General features: G+C 34.8%; 1 protein-coding gene across 2 annotated transcripts in view; it reads left to right on the top strand.

Annotated features, from left to right (window-relative positions):
• LOC114327447 (insulin gene enhancer protein ISL-1) overlaps nucleotides 1-13,585 on the top strand; it is a 206,368-nt gene extending 192,783 nt beyond the window's left edge. For both annotated transcript variants that reach the window (XM_028276081.2, XM_028276074.2), the window contains exon 6: nucleotides 1,777-13,585. In XM_028276081.2, the coding sequence (XP_028131882.1) occupies nucleotides 1,777-1,965 (189 nt within the window). In that variant the 3' untranslated portion in view covers nucleotides 1,966-13,585. The remainder of the gene's footprint in view (nucleotides 1-1,776) is intronic.
• The last annotated feature ends 3,431 nt before the right edge of the window (nucleotides 13,586-17,016 follow it).

The following is a 17,016-nucleotide window of genomic DNA, read 5'->3' as shown; positions in this document are numbered from 1 at the left end:
CCAACTTTTCCTCGGTCTACCTCTTCTTCTTCTACCTTGCGGTTTCCAGTTTTGTACTTGTTTTGGGATTCTGTCTTCGTGCATTGTTTGTACGTGACCAAACCATCGTAGTTGTATTTCGTTGATTTCGTCATTTATTGCATGTGTGACCTTCATTATTTCTCGTATTCGTTCATTGGTGACCAGTGGTGTCATGGCAAAATTAGCAGTGCCGGAACGCACTGCTAATTTTTGTTTACAAAACCTAAATTCACCATCAAACACCACTGTTGGTGACATGTTCTCTTCTTGATCTTCCTGCAGCTCTTCTCCAGAAATCCATTTCGGTGACCTCTAACATTCGTTTTGATTTTTCCTTCATAGGCCATACTTCGCAACTGTATGTTATAATGCTTTTCACAACGGCGTTATAGATATTTTTCTTGTTTTGGTTGTTTATCTGCTTGTCCCAGAGTAGGTACTGAGTTTAGGAGCGTAATTGTTTTCCTGTCCTGAGTATTTCGTTCTTTAATGGTTCCGTCCAGTGTTCCATCATTCGTGATTTTCATACCCAGGTATTTATATTCGTTACATTTATTGACTGTTTCTCCTCCTTCTAGTAAAGTATCAAGTCCTGCTGCTTTCCACCGATAATCCTATATTTGGTTTTTCCTATGTTGATCTCTAGTCCCCATTTCCTGTATTCCTCTATTAGCTGTCTTGTCATGTAGCAGATATCATCGTAGTCTTGTGCTATTATAGTATTTGGTCGTCTGCGAAACAAAGAGTATAATATAGTGTATGGTGGAAGTCTCATGTTCTTGCATTTCTGTTTCCAATTTTTAAGAGCTTGTTACAAATAAGTATATTTTAAAAAGTATTGCAGAGAGGCAGCATCCTTGTTTCAGCCCTTTATTTGTCAGAAATCCTTCGGTGAGTTTGTTTCCTTCTTTAATTTTCGTGGTCTATAAAAATGTTTAATTATTTTTATGATTTCTATGTTTATATTTGTATTTTCCACTGCCTCCCATAACTTTACCAAAGGTACACTGTCGTATGCCTATTTCAGATCAATATATATACGAAATTAAACTCTTGGTTAACCCCTGTTTTCTTTTCCATGACGTGTGATTGCAAAAGGGTGATCAATTATAGATCTGCCGGCTCTAAATCCTGCTTGTTCTTCTGCCTCCATTTCCTTGTATTCGTCTTCTATTCGGTTTTTTAATATCCTTTCGTATATTTTGCTGATTGTTGGTGTAACGGAGATACCCCTGTAGTTATCACATTGTTTTCGATCTCCTTTTTTTTTGAATATTGCTAACATAATATATACGATAATTTCCATTCTTATGTGCTCATACAGTGTTGTGAGTTCCGTTTTCTATCAACTCGGCTGGAATCCCCCACGTCCTGGTGCTTTACCGTTTTTTAGTTCGGTACATACTTTTTTTATTGCATTGGTGGATAGCCTTATTGGAGATCCTGTTAGTCGTACTGTGTCTTGGGATGGTTCTGATGTTCGAATTTTTTTCTTTTTTTTTGTCAGTAGGTCGCTGAAATACTCCTTCCACTCATTCGGTGATATTGCAGTTATAAGTTCTTTTCCTGTATCTTTGCGTAGATTTCTAAGAATTCTCCAGCTCTCAGTGGATTTCCTACCTCCGATGTATGTATTGATTCGTGTACACTGCTTCCCATTTTTCGTTCTTGCTCTGCCTAATCATTCTGCGTACGTTTTTTTGTGCTTCTAAACAACTATCTTTACAAATTTTAATATATTTTTTTTTGTTTTAGATGCACGGTTACGATCTACCACCGCCTTCGTTAGGTCCCTCGCCAGGGGGCGGCCCGCCCCACCCGCTGATGGGTCCGGGCGGCGGGGGTCCTGGGGCACCCTCGTCGGACGCCATGACCCACCCGGACAGCACCGACAGCTACGTGACGTATCTGGATAGCGACGAAAGCCTCCCCGCTAGCCCCTAACATCCCGGCAACGTGATGATCAACTAGCGGTTTGCCCCCTTGGCAGCTTGTTGGGGGGCGCTGCTGGTCAGACATTTGGCCGCCTACATGCCTTCTTCATAGGGGTTAGAGTTCAAATATTTTTCCGAGAGTCATGCCGAAGATTTTTCGTTTGTGTCAGAATTGGTAATAAGTACTTACACTTTTTCTCAGAGGCTTCTTTCAGTGCGTCGCAGTTTTTCGATTTCTTTGTAACCCATTAAGTTGGAAGTGACAGAAAAAAGGTACGTCCGTGATTATACTCATTTATAACATTTATTCTAGTTGTTGATAGATGGCGCTATAATAAAAAAAATAATTTACGTATTAAGGATCTATACGACTATAATCTGTACAATTTATACGAATACCTACAAATCAAAGGACATACCTTTTTATAAACGCGATTGATTTGTTTTTATACCAAATTGCAAATAAAAGGGTTATACTGCAATACCCTTTTCATATTTGGCTGGTTACGATTCTGGCACCTGTCGGATTTAACTAAAATGTCATGCTATGATTCTCTACATTCTTAAAATCATATATGACGTCAAAATTAATGATTAATGACACGCTGAAGAACTTTAGATTTTAGTAGTATCGTTGATTGATATATTATCCAAATATATCAGTCAACAGTAGTATAGATAATAGGTAAATATTTTTTTCCGATTATAGCGCCATCTATCAACAACTAGCATAAATGTTATAAATGTGTATAATCACGGACGTACCTACCTTTTTTTCTGTTACTTGTGCTTGTGACTGTTGTGACGCACTGTAAAAAGCCTCTGAGAATCACCATAGGTACCTACCTGTAGCCCCAGAAACTAGTAATTTTTTCTTTGCTCGTTGAATGTGGTAAACAAACTAGTGATCTTACTGTTAATATCAATTGTTTATGTGTTTCGTTGCTACATTTTGTTCAAGTGATGATAAGGTGATAAGTATATAACTGTATAAAAGCAAAAACAATAACCAGATGCATGGTTTAGTAGATAATTTATAGGTACCTATATGAAATTTATATTTTCAATGAATAAATCAGATCTACCATATTTAAACCAAAAATAGCCACCATGGTAGCGCAGTGGAAAATGATGAGCCGAAAGTGATAAGTGATAACCGAGCAAATACTTTCTATTAAATAAAAAGAAGGCTTCTAGTTCAGTATCATTGATTTATAAGACAAACCCTTGAGATTTTGTAGACCTAGTGTAGGCAAGGCAAATCCTAATATCTAATAGTCTTACAAAAGGTTCTTAAAAAAGACTAAATCGACTAAACTACGGTAAGAATAAGAGGAGATTAAAAGGAAAACTAAAAAGCAGCTAAGTCTGATCGGAAGGTCCTACCAAAAAAAAACACAATGTTTTAAAGCAATGAATATGCTCATTAGCTAATTTTTCACACCAATTTCCTGGAAACCTGGTATCCTTATCTGCCCTATCTGGCGTTGTAAGCCAAACTAAATAGCTTAAAGACTCCTACTTCCAGAGGATGCAACTTGCTCGTTGAATGCGGAGGAAAAGTTACAATCGTAACTCCATTTTCTTTAGCCAGATTCAAGACCTCTGTTCCTCTGAAAAGCTCCCTTTGTCTGATTTCCTAGGAGGATTTCGCGGCATTTTTTTCACAAAAAAACCTAAAAAAAAAGTTAAAAATGAAGATAAAAAATCATTTACAAACGACCTTTCCGACAAAAAAAATTAATTTTCACCTAACCTTAAATCGAATCAATTGGAAAATATCTCTATTCATCAAATAATAAGGCCCTGCATATTATCCACTCGCCAAAAAAATGAAAAAAACGTGGTTTTTGTTAAAAATGAAAAAATACGTACCTTCAAAAAAAAAACAATTGGTCAAATATCAACACTCACTGCCGATCGGAATCAAACTAAACACGTGGCTTGCGTGCAAACAGGAACCTCGTGGTCCTTACATAAAAGCTAAAGCGCGCATGCCAAAATATTGACGAAAAAGTCGTACAGGCAGCCAGAAATACAGGTGTCTCGTTGTTCCCCGTGTCTCATTGTTACCCATGTACCCCTACCTATCTTTTTCTCAAATATTAATAGTCTGTTTTCTTCTTTCTCCATACCATTTTATTTTTATTTTTGTATAAGGACTTCCAATCTAATGTGTTTGATAAGATGATAAGTCAGATTTCCAAGTTCCAGAAAATTCACGAAAAAACTTTGTAAAGGTTTTTCACGGGTGATAAAAACGATTCTGTGGGCCATACCTTTATCAAAAATAACTATCTAAAGTCTAGAGTCTAGAGGATTCCTAATTATCACCTCCTCACTCCAGATGGTGGAAAAGATTGTTGAGCAACATGAAAATTCGATAAAAACCTTTGTAAAGGGCTTCTGTGGTCAGTTAAAAAATCCTGTCAATCATAACAGTATCTTCTTCTTCTTCTTCTTATGCAATCCACTAATGGATGTCCGCGATCACGTGTGACCAGTTTTCTCTATCCCTTGCAGTATGTATTAGGTCTCCTATGTTTCTTAGCCCTGTCCATTTTTTGACATTACGGAGCCATGACATTTTCTTCCTGCCCACTCCTCTTATTCCTTTGATCTTTCCTTCAATTAAGGTTTGCAGAAACTGGTATCTTTCATTTCTAATTAGGTGCCCCAGGTATGCCGTTTTTCTCTGTTTAATTGTGCATAGCAGTTGTCGTTCTGTATCAATTCTTCTAGTATCACAATTACCATTTGAAGCCTTCCCCTTTATCTCCTCTTCACTTCCACCCTTGGAATGGTGGGTGAATAGCTATATTCGCTCAAAGATCTTTTTCGTGGGTGGTGAAAACGATATTATGGACCATAACCTTATCAAAATTTATTGTGTAGAGGGTTCTTGATTATCGCCTCTCTCCAGGAATTGGAAAAGATGGGTGAGTGGCTAAAAACCCAAAAAGTTCACAACGGTATTTTAGAGAATTTTCTAGTCTTTAGTCATTCACTCCTCTTTTCCAACCCTGGAGTGAGGAGATGATAATGACACCCTGCCTGCCCAATGAAAAATACAGTTATACGTCCAGGAAGAAAGAAGAACATCTTTCCTAAAAGAAAAAGATTGAGCTTTCTATAAAGTCTCATGCGTAAGTATTCAAACCTCACTCGAAGTGATTATCTAGATCTTTTTTCATAAGTACCTAGCTGAACTGAAACCAAAACTTTACATATTTCTCCCCACAAATTTTACTACACCATGTTATCCGGTTATTTCTTAAGACACCAACATATACGCATTCAGTTATTTAGTAATGTGTTTTTCAGTTTATTTACAAAAAATGTAGCTCTATCCCCTTAAGTTGTTGTATATTACCTCATTTAAAAATAACTCAAACAGAAAGTTGATATTTTGTTAACGCTGTATCTAAAAGTTGTATAATTGTGTTCAAAATAAGTTTAAATTGTAGATAGATACACAATTGTTGCAGAAAAGATTCTAAATATATTTTCATGGAATTCAAATTCATAATCTACATACTTACAGGGTAAACAAACAGAACATGGTAAAAGCTGCCCAGGAAATGAAGATGTTATATAGGAAACAACATCAATTCACGAAATTGTCATAACGATTCTAAGAAAATACATACTTTGAAAACTTCTAATCTAATTATTTTTGCGTTTCTCTCTGTGCGTGATCAGTTTTTCTTCGCCTCTAGCAGTTGCATTGTTAGAAGAAAAAAGAAATTCATACGTAGCCACACCAAAACAACAATGAAACGTATGAAACGACGTTGATTACAGTTGAGTCCACGAGTCTTTACCCGTGCGTCATTAATACCTGGCGAGATAAAACACATATTTGATAGTTCAAATTTTAACCCAACAATTTTTAAATTTAATAAATATTGAAGAAGCAGAGGTAACGGAAGCATTAAGGAAATTAAAAAATAGAAAATCACCAGGAGAGGACAGAATATCGAATGAACTCCTAAATTATGGAGGACAAGACCTGACCAATTATTAAAACTAATCCAAAAAATAATAGAACAAAACAGAATACCACAAGAATGGAGATCAAGCATCCTAATACCTCTCTTCAAAACAAGGGCGGATCCAGGACCGATTTTCGGGAGGGGCCATGAAGTTTTTTTGGAGAGAGGTACCGGAGGTACGGGGGTAATTTTTAAAAATTAAGATTACAATGGTGAGTTTTAAGGCACTTTTCACACACTTTTACCGTTTATGAGAAGTGCCTTAAAATTCAGCATTCCTGCCGTAGTACCGATTCCTACACATTTCTTCGGATCCAAGTGCACTTCTTTCAACAAGTTTAATACTATTTTCCCCAATGCTTCTCCTGTCAGGCGTTGTTCTTTACCTCTTTTTCTTGATTTTCAAATTTAGAGAAAGCTGTTCCACGTGGGATACGTTGGTAGTTTCGTCAAATATGACGGACAGTACTTTAATATAATAATTTGATATTTGAACCTGATTCATTATTTGTTCAATTATTTCTTCACCACAACATGTTATTAATTGATTTTGATTGGTGCTACTAATGTATGTTGCTCAGGAAGATGCTGTGGATATGTGTTATTTAAGAGTCTTATCTCCTAGTGCGATTTTAAACCTTAACAAATCCCCTTATTGCTAGGTCCAGCATCTTCGTCCAGAAGCAGAAGGCCATCATCACGATGGTTTCTTAGAGGAATATTTAGGACCCTACTATTGGTCGTAGTCTTTCTTTATTTTTTTGTATCTGTTTAGACCTCTGAGAGTCTATCTGGTTAATTAATGACTTTTGAGGGTTGCGATAACTTTGTAGAAAATCCAGCTCAACCTGAACGCACTCCTTGTGGTATGATGTTTTTTCATGGGTTTATATGGCTCCGTCCTTGCTCATGAGTTTGGTGAAAGAAAAGGTTTCGTGACAAGGCTTTGGGCTGTCATCCCTTTATTGTGACCATATTTTTCATTAGAAAAATAAAACGCAATACTTGTAAAATAATTCCTTTTGACTGTGCGAAAATACTAACCAACTCCTTTGTTCTAATGCTAGTGACCCAAGTAATGCTTCATTTCTTTTTTATTCTTTGTGTGTATAGAATATGGAAGTTGATACGATTTTGATGGCTGTCAAAGTCAAGGTCGTTCTAACAATTGGCACTTTGTAAAATTATCAACATTTTGATTTAAAAAACATCCTATATCATTCTTAAAGTTTCAATTCTAGTCCAGAAAACATATTTATCCCCTGCTTTGTACATATATATGTGTTTGAAATTAAAAACATTTGAACTACAAATATTTCAATTTATATCTTTTTAAATTCTCGGAGGGGGCCATGGCCCCCATGGCCCCCTCCCTGGATCCGCTCTTGCTTCAAAAAGGGAGAAAAATCGGACCCGGAGAATTACAGAGGAATTAATTTATTAAACACAACACTAAAATTAACGACCAAAGTGATAACAAACAAACTGAATAAAATTATAACATTAGCAGAAGAACAACAAGGTTTTAGGTCGGGAAGATCATGCACCGACGCTATATTTATAATGAGGCAGATTCAGGAAAAATCGTTACAATACAACAAACCGGCATACAAATTAAAGGACGTTATCCATTTATTGTACGCAAGAGAGGTACCTCTAGGAATAATTAAAACGATCGAAAATATCTACCAGAACAACACAATAAAAGTAAAAGTAGATGAAGAACTAACTGACCCAATTGAAGCTGGCAATGGGATAAGACAGGGAGATTCCCTGAGTCCTCTGTTATTCAACCTGATCATGGACGAAATAATAAAAAAAGTAAGAACAAAAAAAGGATACCAAATGGGAGAAAAACAACTTAAAATAATCTGCTATGCAGACGACGCAATACTAATCTCTCAAAGTGAAGATGATTTACAACGTATGATGCACGAATTTAATATAACCGCTAGAAAATTTAACATGTTAATTTCCCCAAAAAAGACTAAATGCATGGTTATAACAGCAGATCTAATAAGGTGTAAATTAAAGCTGGAGGGTCAAATAATAGAAGAAGTCATGGAGTTTAAATATCTAGGCATCACACTATGCAGCTACGGAAAGTTCGAAACAGAAGTGGAAGAACAGGTGAATAAAGCAAACAGAGTCAGGTTGCCTGAATGAAACAATATGGAGAAATAAAAACATCGGAAAAGAAGTGAAAGGCAGAATTTACAAAACAGTCATCAGACCAATAATTACATACGCGGCAGAAACACGACCTGATACAGAAAGGACAAAAAGAATGCTAGAAAAGAATGCATTGCGAAAAATCGATGGTAAGACGCTGTGGGATAGAGCTAGAAGTGCAGATATATGAAGGAGATGCAAGGTGGACATCATTACTAACTGGGTGAAAAGCAGAAGAGTAGAATGGAACGACCACATAAGCCGAATGACAACAAATAGAGTAGTAAGGACGGCGAGAGACGGTTCCCCAATAAGAAGACGATCAGTGGGAAGACCACGAAAAAGATGGAATGACAACTTACTGGAGGCACATTGAAAAACAGACAGAGTAATGTCTACAGCGTGTCTACTTAAGTTGGAAACATATGGGAAACCTTTTTGTTATTCATTTTACGAAAAAAAGTTATTCTTTATAAAAAGTTCTGCATGCTCTAAAACCTAAGATTCAATAATCAGATATCAAATTTTGTCAATATTATACGTGGTATGTCAAAAAATATGAACTTCGTTCAAGAGTAAAGTACCTTTATTTCTCTCAATATCGAAAATTCTTATTATGAAAAGTTGTTTGGAAATAAAAACTAAGATCAAATATGCAATTACATGCTTCTAATTGGAAAAACATATTTTCCAAATTTTTCTCAAATTTATTGATACTAACTTCGTTTTTATTTATTACACATAGGATAACTCTCTTATTATTACTTTTACGAAAAAAGGTATTTTTATAAAAAGCCTGTATGTCCTAAGACCGAAGATGCAACCATCAGATATCACATTTTATTAATTTTATACGAGGTATGTCAAAAAATATGAATTTCACTCAAGAGTAAAATACCTTTATTTTTCACAATATTGAAAACGGTTATTAAAAAAGTTGTTTAGAATTAAAAACTATGTTTCAATATGCAATTACATCCTTCTAATTGAAATATTGTGAAATATAAAGGTACTATAATCTTGAGCGAATTTCATATTTTTTGACACACCTCGTATAAAATTAATAAAAGTTGATATATCATGGTTGTGTCTTAGATTTTAGACCATGCAAAGCTTTTTATGAAGAATAACTTTCTTTCGTAAAATGAATAATAAACGAGTTATCATATTTGTAATAATTAAAAACGATGTTGGGTATCCATAAATTTGAGAAAAAAAATTTTTTTTTTTCAATTAGAAGCATGTAATTGCATATCTGATCTTAGTTTTTAATTCCAAATAACTTTTTATCATAAGAATTTTCGATATTGAGAGAAATAAAGGTACTTTACCCTTGACCGAAATTCATATTTTTTGACATACCTCGTATAATATTGAGAAAATTTGATATCTGATGATTGAATATTAGGTTTTGGGGCATGAAGAACTTTTTATAAAGAATAACTTTTTTTCGTAAAATTAATAATAAAAAAGTTTCCCATATGTTTCCAACTTAAGTAGACACGCTGTATATAAAAAGAAGAAGAAGAAGAAGAAGAAATTTTAACCCGTAATAGGAGCAGTAGCTACTTACTATAACTTGCTGTTGCGTTTAGTAAATTTCAATTTTCGACTTATCATCGACTTATTTCGTATGCTTTAATTTAAATGATGACGCACGGGTAGAGACTCGTGGACTCAACTGTATACTGAGTTTCAAGCTTAGGAATAAACCAAACAAAGCAAACGTATACAAATATAAATGAAACAATGAATCCACTGATAGCTATTGAAAACGATTATTATCCTATTACTGACTTTACAAAGTATGAGAGCATTGATATAAATTGCTTCGAAAATTTTAAAGACTCAGAATGCAATAATCATATAAAATCTACTCGATCGCAGGAATAGCTATAAGATCAAAAGAACTGTAGCAGTAGAACGCTAAAAAGACAAACAAATCAAAGACCACCGTTACCCCCTGCATATTCAGGTTGCAGACTGGAGACCTCACCAAACGAACGGAAGAGAGAACAACCTCTACAAGGAGGGACTATCTGCTGGGGCAAACTTATCTGTCTCCATGTGAAAACCTCTAAACTGCAGAGTGAAGTCGTCTACTACAAGTACAATTTGAAAAAGAGGGGCTACGCTGAAGTTTTTTCTGGAAACTTTCCCGGAAGAAGACCAAGAGGAGGGTCACCAACCTGGTGGTCCAATCAAATTCAGAATTCAGCAGGCCACTCATTCTGAGAAATTCTTAGAGCAGCAAAGATAGAGACCAATGAAGAAAATTTGTTAGGAGTATTGGAGGAAATTACGATCCTCTCTGATATTGATGTCACATGTGACTGTGGTGCTGTACAAACCAATCAACATATCCTGGTGTGCTACAATAAACCTGTACCCAAGAAGACCTAAAGCAAGCCAACGAAAGAGCCCTGGATATCAAAAAGCACTGGAAGCTCACAATGTGATTGTAACTGAAGGGAACTTTAATCACGAGACGTAGGTACAACAAAGAACTAAAATACGAGTCTACAACACCATAATCCCACAGATCATAACAAACATCAGACCACCAGGAAACTCCTGCAATCTCTAGCAATCAAAGTCACAAATTCGACTTCAACGATCGGACCAGAGCATCTCTAAGCCTTAATACAAGAAGAAGGAAAAGTTCTAATCTGCTACAAATGTCATATCTCTATGTACTTTAATTCGGTTCAATGATATCTCGTAACGCGACAGTTCGTAACACCAATTACGAATTATACCTATACCGTTATGAATAGATAGTTATAGATACGAACTGTCGATGTTACAAATAATTGTCGCCGTTACGAATTTCGGCGTTACGATTTGTGGGGTTACGAACTAACGCGTTACGTTGAAATCACCTTCTTTTGACAGTTATCATCTACTTATCTAATTTCAAAAATACCTTTAAGACAATTTTAGATACAGCCTAGTTATTGTTATTTAAGCGAATTGTTTTGTTTAAACCTCAATCATAAAAATCAGTAGACGAAACTAACACTAACGCATTGTAACATATTGTAATTTATAATGTAATTTGTAATAAAATATGTCATCTGTACAATTTGTTGATGCTCATGTCTCTTAATTTATTATACTGGGTGATTTGAATGTAAAGTTTTCAAAATACAACTCGGAAATACAAGAAATTATATAACGGGTATGCCAAATGAGCGGAATGGTTAAATATTTCGCGAAATTTACGTTGGATTGAAAAACTAAATACCACGTGTTCAATATTTTTCAAAAAGCTGTCGATTGATACCAAATACGACCCTCCATCCACACCCCCCGCGGCGATGGGGCGACGGCAACCCCATCGGATATTCATTACTGTACCATACAAGCTCAACCATCATTATTCAGCCTCAAAAGTCCACTGCTGAACATGGGCCTTCCTCCTGTTTCCAACCCCGTCTATCTTACGCCGCTCTCATTCAGTTTTTATTCAGCCTTCGTAAATCATCAGTTCATCTTGTAGGTGGTCGATCGACTCTTCTCTTCCCCTGGTCTCCATTCCAATAACCTCTTTGTCCATCGGCCATCTGTCATTCTGGCTATGTGTACTGCCCATCTGCATTTTAGTCTTTCTGCTCCGTATGTCAAGACTGTAAGGATCCAATGATCAAATACCTTTCTCTTTAGGCATGTGGGCAGTTCACTTTTAAAAGTTTCTCTGAGTTTTCCATATGCTGCCTATCCAAGACTGATTCTTCTCTTCAGTTCATGAGTCCGATTATCCCTGCTAATTATAACTTCATGTCCCAGGTATTTACATCTATCTGCGAGTTCTATTTCCTTCCCACCAATACTGATGTCCTGGTTGGGTACTAAATTTGTCATTATTTTTGTTTTCGAGATGTTTGTACAGGGTTGCGAGAAAGTCAGGCAACACGGTAATTTCTCGGAAACCGCTTGAACGATTTTTATGGATTTTGGTGGGTGAGGCTCTTTTAATACGGCCGATATTAGGTATAGTGATGGTGGTAATTACATCGTTGTGAAATCTTTCGTTTTTCTGGAAATCTAATGAACTTTTTTATTTCAAATGGAACAACCTCTATATTTTTTGCGTTTTGGAATTCCTACGGGATGCTAATTATTTTTCATATAATATTCCCAATACCTAAATGCCATAATTTCGGAGTTATTGCTACATTCATTAAAAAAGAATTAAACAAATTAAAAAAATCAATTTTTTCGGCCCGGGTAGACATTATTTTATTTTCTTTAGATCATTGGGAACAACAAAGGTCTTTTGTAATTTTCCTCTAAAGTTAATCGTTTACGAGTCATAAACAATTTAAAACTGAAAAAAATCGAAAAATGACGATTTTCTAGCTTCAAAAACACAAGTAAAAAATATTATTTTTGAAACTACGAAGTGCCTAAATTCAAGTTTAAGCTTTATTTTATCAGTTACCGATAAGCAATTTGGTCTTGTTTCATTTTAAAATATTATTTTTTAGTTGTTAATGCCCGTTCTCTCATATGCGCTTCATTAATAATTAAAAAACAATATTTTAGAATAAAACTTGCCAAAAATTCTTATAGGTATCTGATAGAAGGTTTGATCTTGAATTTAAGTAGTTTGTAATTTCAAAAATTATTTTTTTTACTTGTGTTTTTGAACCTTGAAAATCGTCATTTTTCGTTTTTTTCAGTTTTAAATTGTATATAACTCGAAAACGATTAATTTTAGAGAAAAATTACAAAAGACTTTTTTGGTTCCCAATGATCTAAAGAACCTAAAATAATGTCTACCCAGGCCGAAAAAATTTATTTTTATAAATTGTTTAAAATTTTTTTTTAATAAATTTAGCAATAACTCCGAAATTATGGCATTTAGGTATAGGGAAAATCATATGAAAAATAATCAGTATCCCTTAAGGATTCCAGAACATAAAAAATATACAGCGTGTTCCATTTGAAATAAGAAAGTTTAGTAGATTTCTAGAAAAACGAACGATTTGACAACAATGTAATTACCACTATGATATCCGCCGCATTAAGAAACCCTTACCCACCAAAATCTATAAACATCGTTCTAGCGGTTTCCGAGAAAATAACGTGTTGCCAGACTTTTTTGCAACCCTGTATTTAAACCTACATTTTCTGTAGCCACAACGAGTTCCTGTACCATCTCTCTTGCCATACTATAAGCTCATCCATACGTCTTCACATAATAAAAGTTGAATTTTGAAAAGCTTTACATTCATTTCGCACTGTACATGGATGTTGTTGATATTTTTTGGAAATTTGTTGTCCTTACTTAATGCGGAAAAAAGCTGCTGTAGAAGATATTTTTACAGACGATTCAGATCACAAAATCATACGCAATGCATTTGTAAAAAACTCGTATTTATAAAGATAATAATTCTATCTGTATGTAAATAATATTATTATGACATGATTTGTAAATAAATAAATCGATTAGAATGATTTTCGTCTTGTTTTTTAAATACATTCTCAGTTTTTACCCCTAGAGAAGATTTACATCCAACATAAAACCAAAAATTTTGTTAAAAACTTTATACCATAACCAAAAAAACTATAACCCCCTTAGGGTTAAAGGGGTAAACTTAGTTGAAGGGGTAAACTTTTGCTCTTTGATATTTTCATAACTTTGGTTTTCGCAGTATTAATCTTTATTTCCACTTTTTCACAACTCTCAGTGACCCTGTTTAACAGTATATGGAGACTATGATCCGAATCGGTCATTAAAACAGTGTCATCTGCACAGCGGATGTTATTTACTCTTTGTCCGTTTTTCTTCATACCTCCCGAAGAGTGCGATAAAGCGTTGGCAAATATTACCTCTGAGTAGATGTTAAACAGTATCGGTGAGAGAATACAACCCTATCTGACACCTCGTTGTATTTCAATTAGCCTTGACCTGTTACTGATGATTCACGTTTGATTCCCATAAACAGCTCCAATAATTTGAGAACTTTTTTTGTCGATTCCGATGTCGTTAAGTCTTTCTATCAAGGTTCCGTGCTGTACCCTGTACCCGATCAAATGAGACAGAAAACCCCTTCAAGGTTATTAGATTGGTATTATATTACATTGTTGCTGATAATTTTATAGAATATTAAAATTTTCTGGCCTGGAGACAACGTGTCGATATGGACCTTAGGTAGCAACAGTTGCATAGAGACGCATTATATCCCATTTGATATTTAACAGCTGTGGTTCTAATTCGACAAAATGTTCTTGGGTCCTCATAGTACTCATATTGTAAGTGACCATCCAAAAAAAGAATGTGTGTGTACTTTGTACGCACGTAAGAAGTTATACTTCTACTACATATTATGTGATTTTAAGACAATACCAAAAATTTTAAAAAATAAAAGAATAAAACGCACACAAACACATTGAAAAATGCCACAAAGAAAAAATGATTTCTGAACGATAATAATTGTTGGCAAAAATTTTAAATACGCATTTTCTGAAAAAAAAATTATATAACAAATATACTTACAATCATAAAATGCATAAAAAAATAAAAAAATAAAAACTTGCATCGGGAATCGAACCCGTGAATTTCGGGACGCTTTGATTCGTAATCGAAGCCTAGACTCACTCGTCCAATTCCACATTATTTGTCATGTGGAAAAATAGGGTAACTGAACGTTTTACTGTTTGACAGTTGTTTTGAATATAATTAAATTATGTAGTTTAAATTTTGTGGAAGAAAATATTAAAATATAACAAAACAGTAAGAAAACAATATATTAGATGAAGATTGGTGGAACTTTTGTTGGTAATCAAATTAAGTATGTAAATCAAAGCATTACATACCTACTAGATAAATAAATCTACGCCAAAAAATCATAATTTAAAAATAAAAATCGGACCTAATTTGGGATTTCTCTCTAAAATCCCCATTCTTGAGAAAATAAATGTACAGTAGAGCGTCGATTATCCGAACGTCGATCAACCGAACGACCGCTTATTCGAACTATCGACTCCCGCGTCCCGCACTCGAATACCGAGCAAGCGTTAGTAATTGACGCTTAAAATATCTTAAATTTTCTTCAGTATTGTATCCAAAAATAATTATGTTGTTGCAAAGACTGCACTTTTTTGTTTAGTTGCTAGTTGTCATTATCAAGATATAAATAAATATGTAGGTATATAAATATGGCTTTTATTCACTTGTGGATAAATATGTATGACTATAAATATGTATCAATATATTGTAGTTCGATTATCCGAACAAATCGGTTTTCCGAACACCTATGTCCCCCAATTAGTTCGGATAATCGACGCTCTACTGTATTTCAACCTAATCCAAATGTATAATTACAATATGATTATAATAAAAGCTACTTGCCAAATTAGAATGAGTTTTACTTGTCCAAAAGTCCAAAAATATAGGTATATGAAAATTATTTAAAAAGGCAGTATAACTATTAACTAACTTTTGTATGTTGTTTCTTTTCACACAAATTTTAAAACGCAAAAACCATAAATAATCAAACTACAGCTGTACCACAGCCGCCATATTGAATAATTTTTGACATGTCATTTGAACATCCAATCAGAACAAAGTTATAATGCGCATGCGCCGAGATCATAGGTTTTAACATATAAAAATTCACCCTCATATCGCCGGTAAAGAAGTACAACTTCAAAAATATGGGAAGTTCTTATTAGATTCAATCGATTGGTTGCCACCCACCGAATTCATGAGGCCGACTCATTACTCGGTGTGAGATTCTGAGTATCTAACTCTACTCACCTGGGGTAATTTCGTATTAATACTCGACATCTTCAACTGAGAGGTTTCAGTATATATAAAACGTCACACTTGCCAAACAGGTTGGCGAGTGGTCAAAGATGTAGGTGGGGATAATTTGGGAAAAGACATGAAACATTATAAGGACCTGACTCCCTCATAACAGGAAGGACAAAAAGGGACATCAGCGGCTATTATAAGGAAGGGTCACAAAGCTCTGTAGCAGTATATCCTCTAGCGGGATCATAGATCCCGAATTTTCTGGAATGATCACCAAGCTCTCTAGCAGCCTATCCTCTACCGGGATCGTAGATCCTGAATTTTCTGGAATGATACGCCTATCTCTAGTACTGCGTTACTGTTCGTCGGCGAAACTCTCTACAGTTGGAACCGTTATTCAGGGTGGGTCCGAAATAACCTTTTTCGTTACACTTCGGGAATGATCCGCCCATCTCTAGTAGTGCTTTACCTGGGGCCTGATTCTAATTCATTTCGACAGTCGCAATTTCATTTCGACACCGCGCGATTCTTGGGGATATTAACCTTATTATGTTGAGACTGCTCAGAATTTGGGTTGGCGCTTCGGTTTCTTGGATTTTGTTGATAGTCTGGGAAAATTATCGAAAAAATACCATTTTTGGGAAAAATTATTTACCAGCTATTTTATTGCTAAAATCGAATCTTAAGATTGCATATATTAGTAATATGGGGTATGACAAGTCCGCAGAAAGTGTGTTATTTTATTTATAAACAAATTAGCACTCCTAAATCTTCTTTTTTTTTTTCAATTAGTGGTCTGTAACTCCTATATTTTTTCCTTTGAGCCAAAAACACTCAAATAAAAATTCACCGTAATTTAGTTCTGCACAAAGTTATTTTTTTTCCGATTTCCTTCAACAAAAATTTTACTCAGAAAATCCGAGTTTTCCCAAAAAATCTGCCATTTTCAATTAAAATTTTAGGGAAGTACCTAATTATTTATCAATAATTAAATAATTGAAGACATGAAAGATTTATTATAGTAGATTATACAGAGGGGCTAAATTATGGAATAAATTCATTTCTTTAAAACGGACGATTTTGGAGCAAAATCCCGAAAGAGGTCGATTTTTATTTTTAAATTACAATT

Source organism: Diabrotica virgifera, chromosome 4, assembly GCF_917563875.1.
Source record: "Diabrotica virgifera virgifera chromosome 4, PGI_DIABVI_V3a".
Taxonomy (NCBI): Eukaryota; Metazoa; Arthropoda; class Insecta; order Coleoptera; family Chrysomelidae; genus Diabrotica; species Diabrotica virgifera.
The sequence above is the reverse complement of the archived record's forward strand: the minus strand, read 5'-3'. Positions and strand labels throughout refer to the sequence as shown.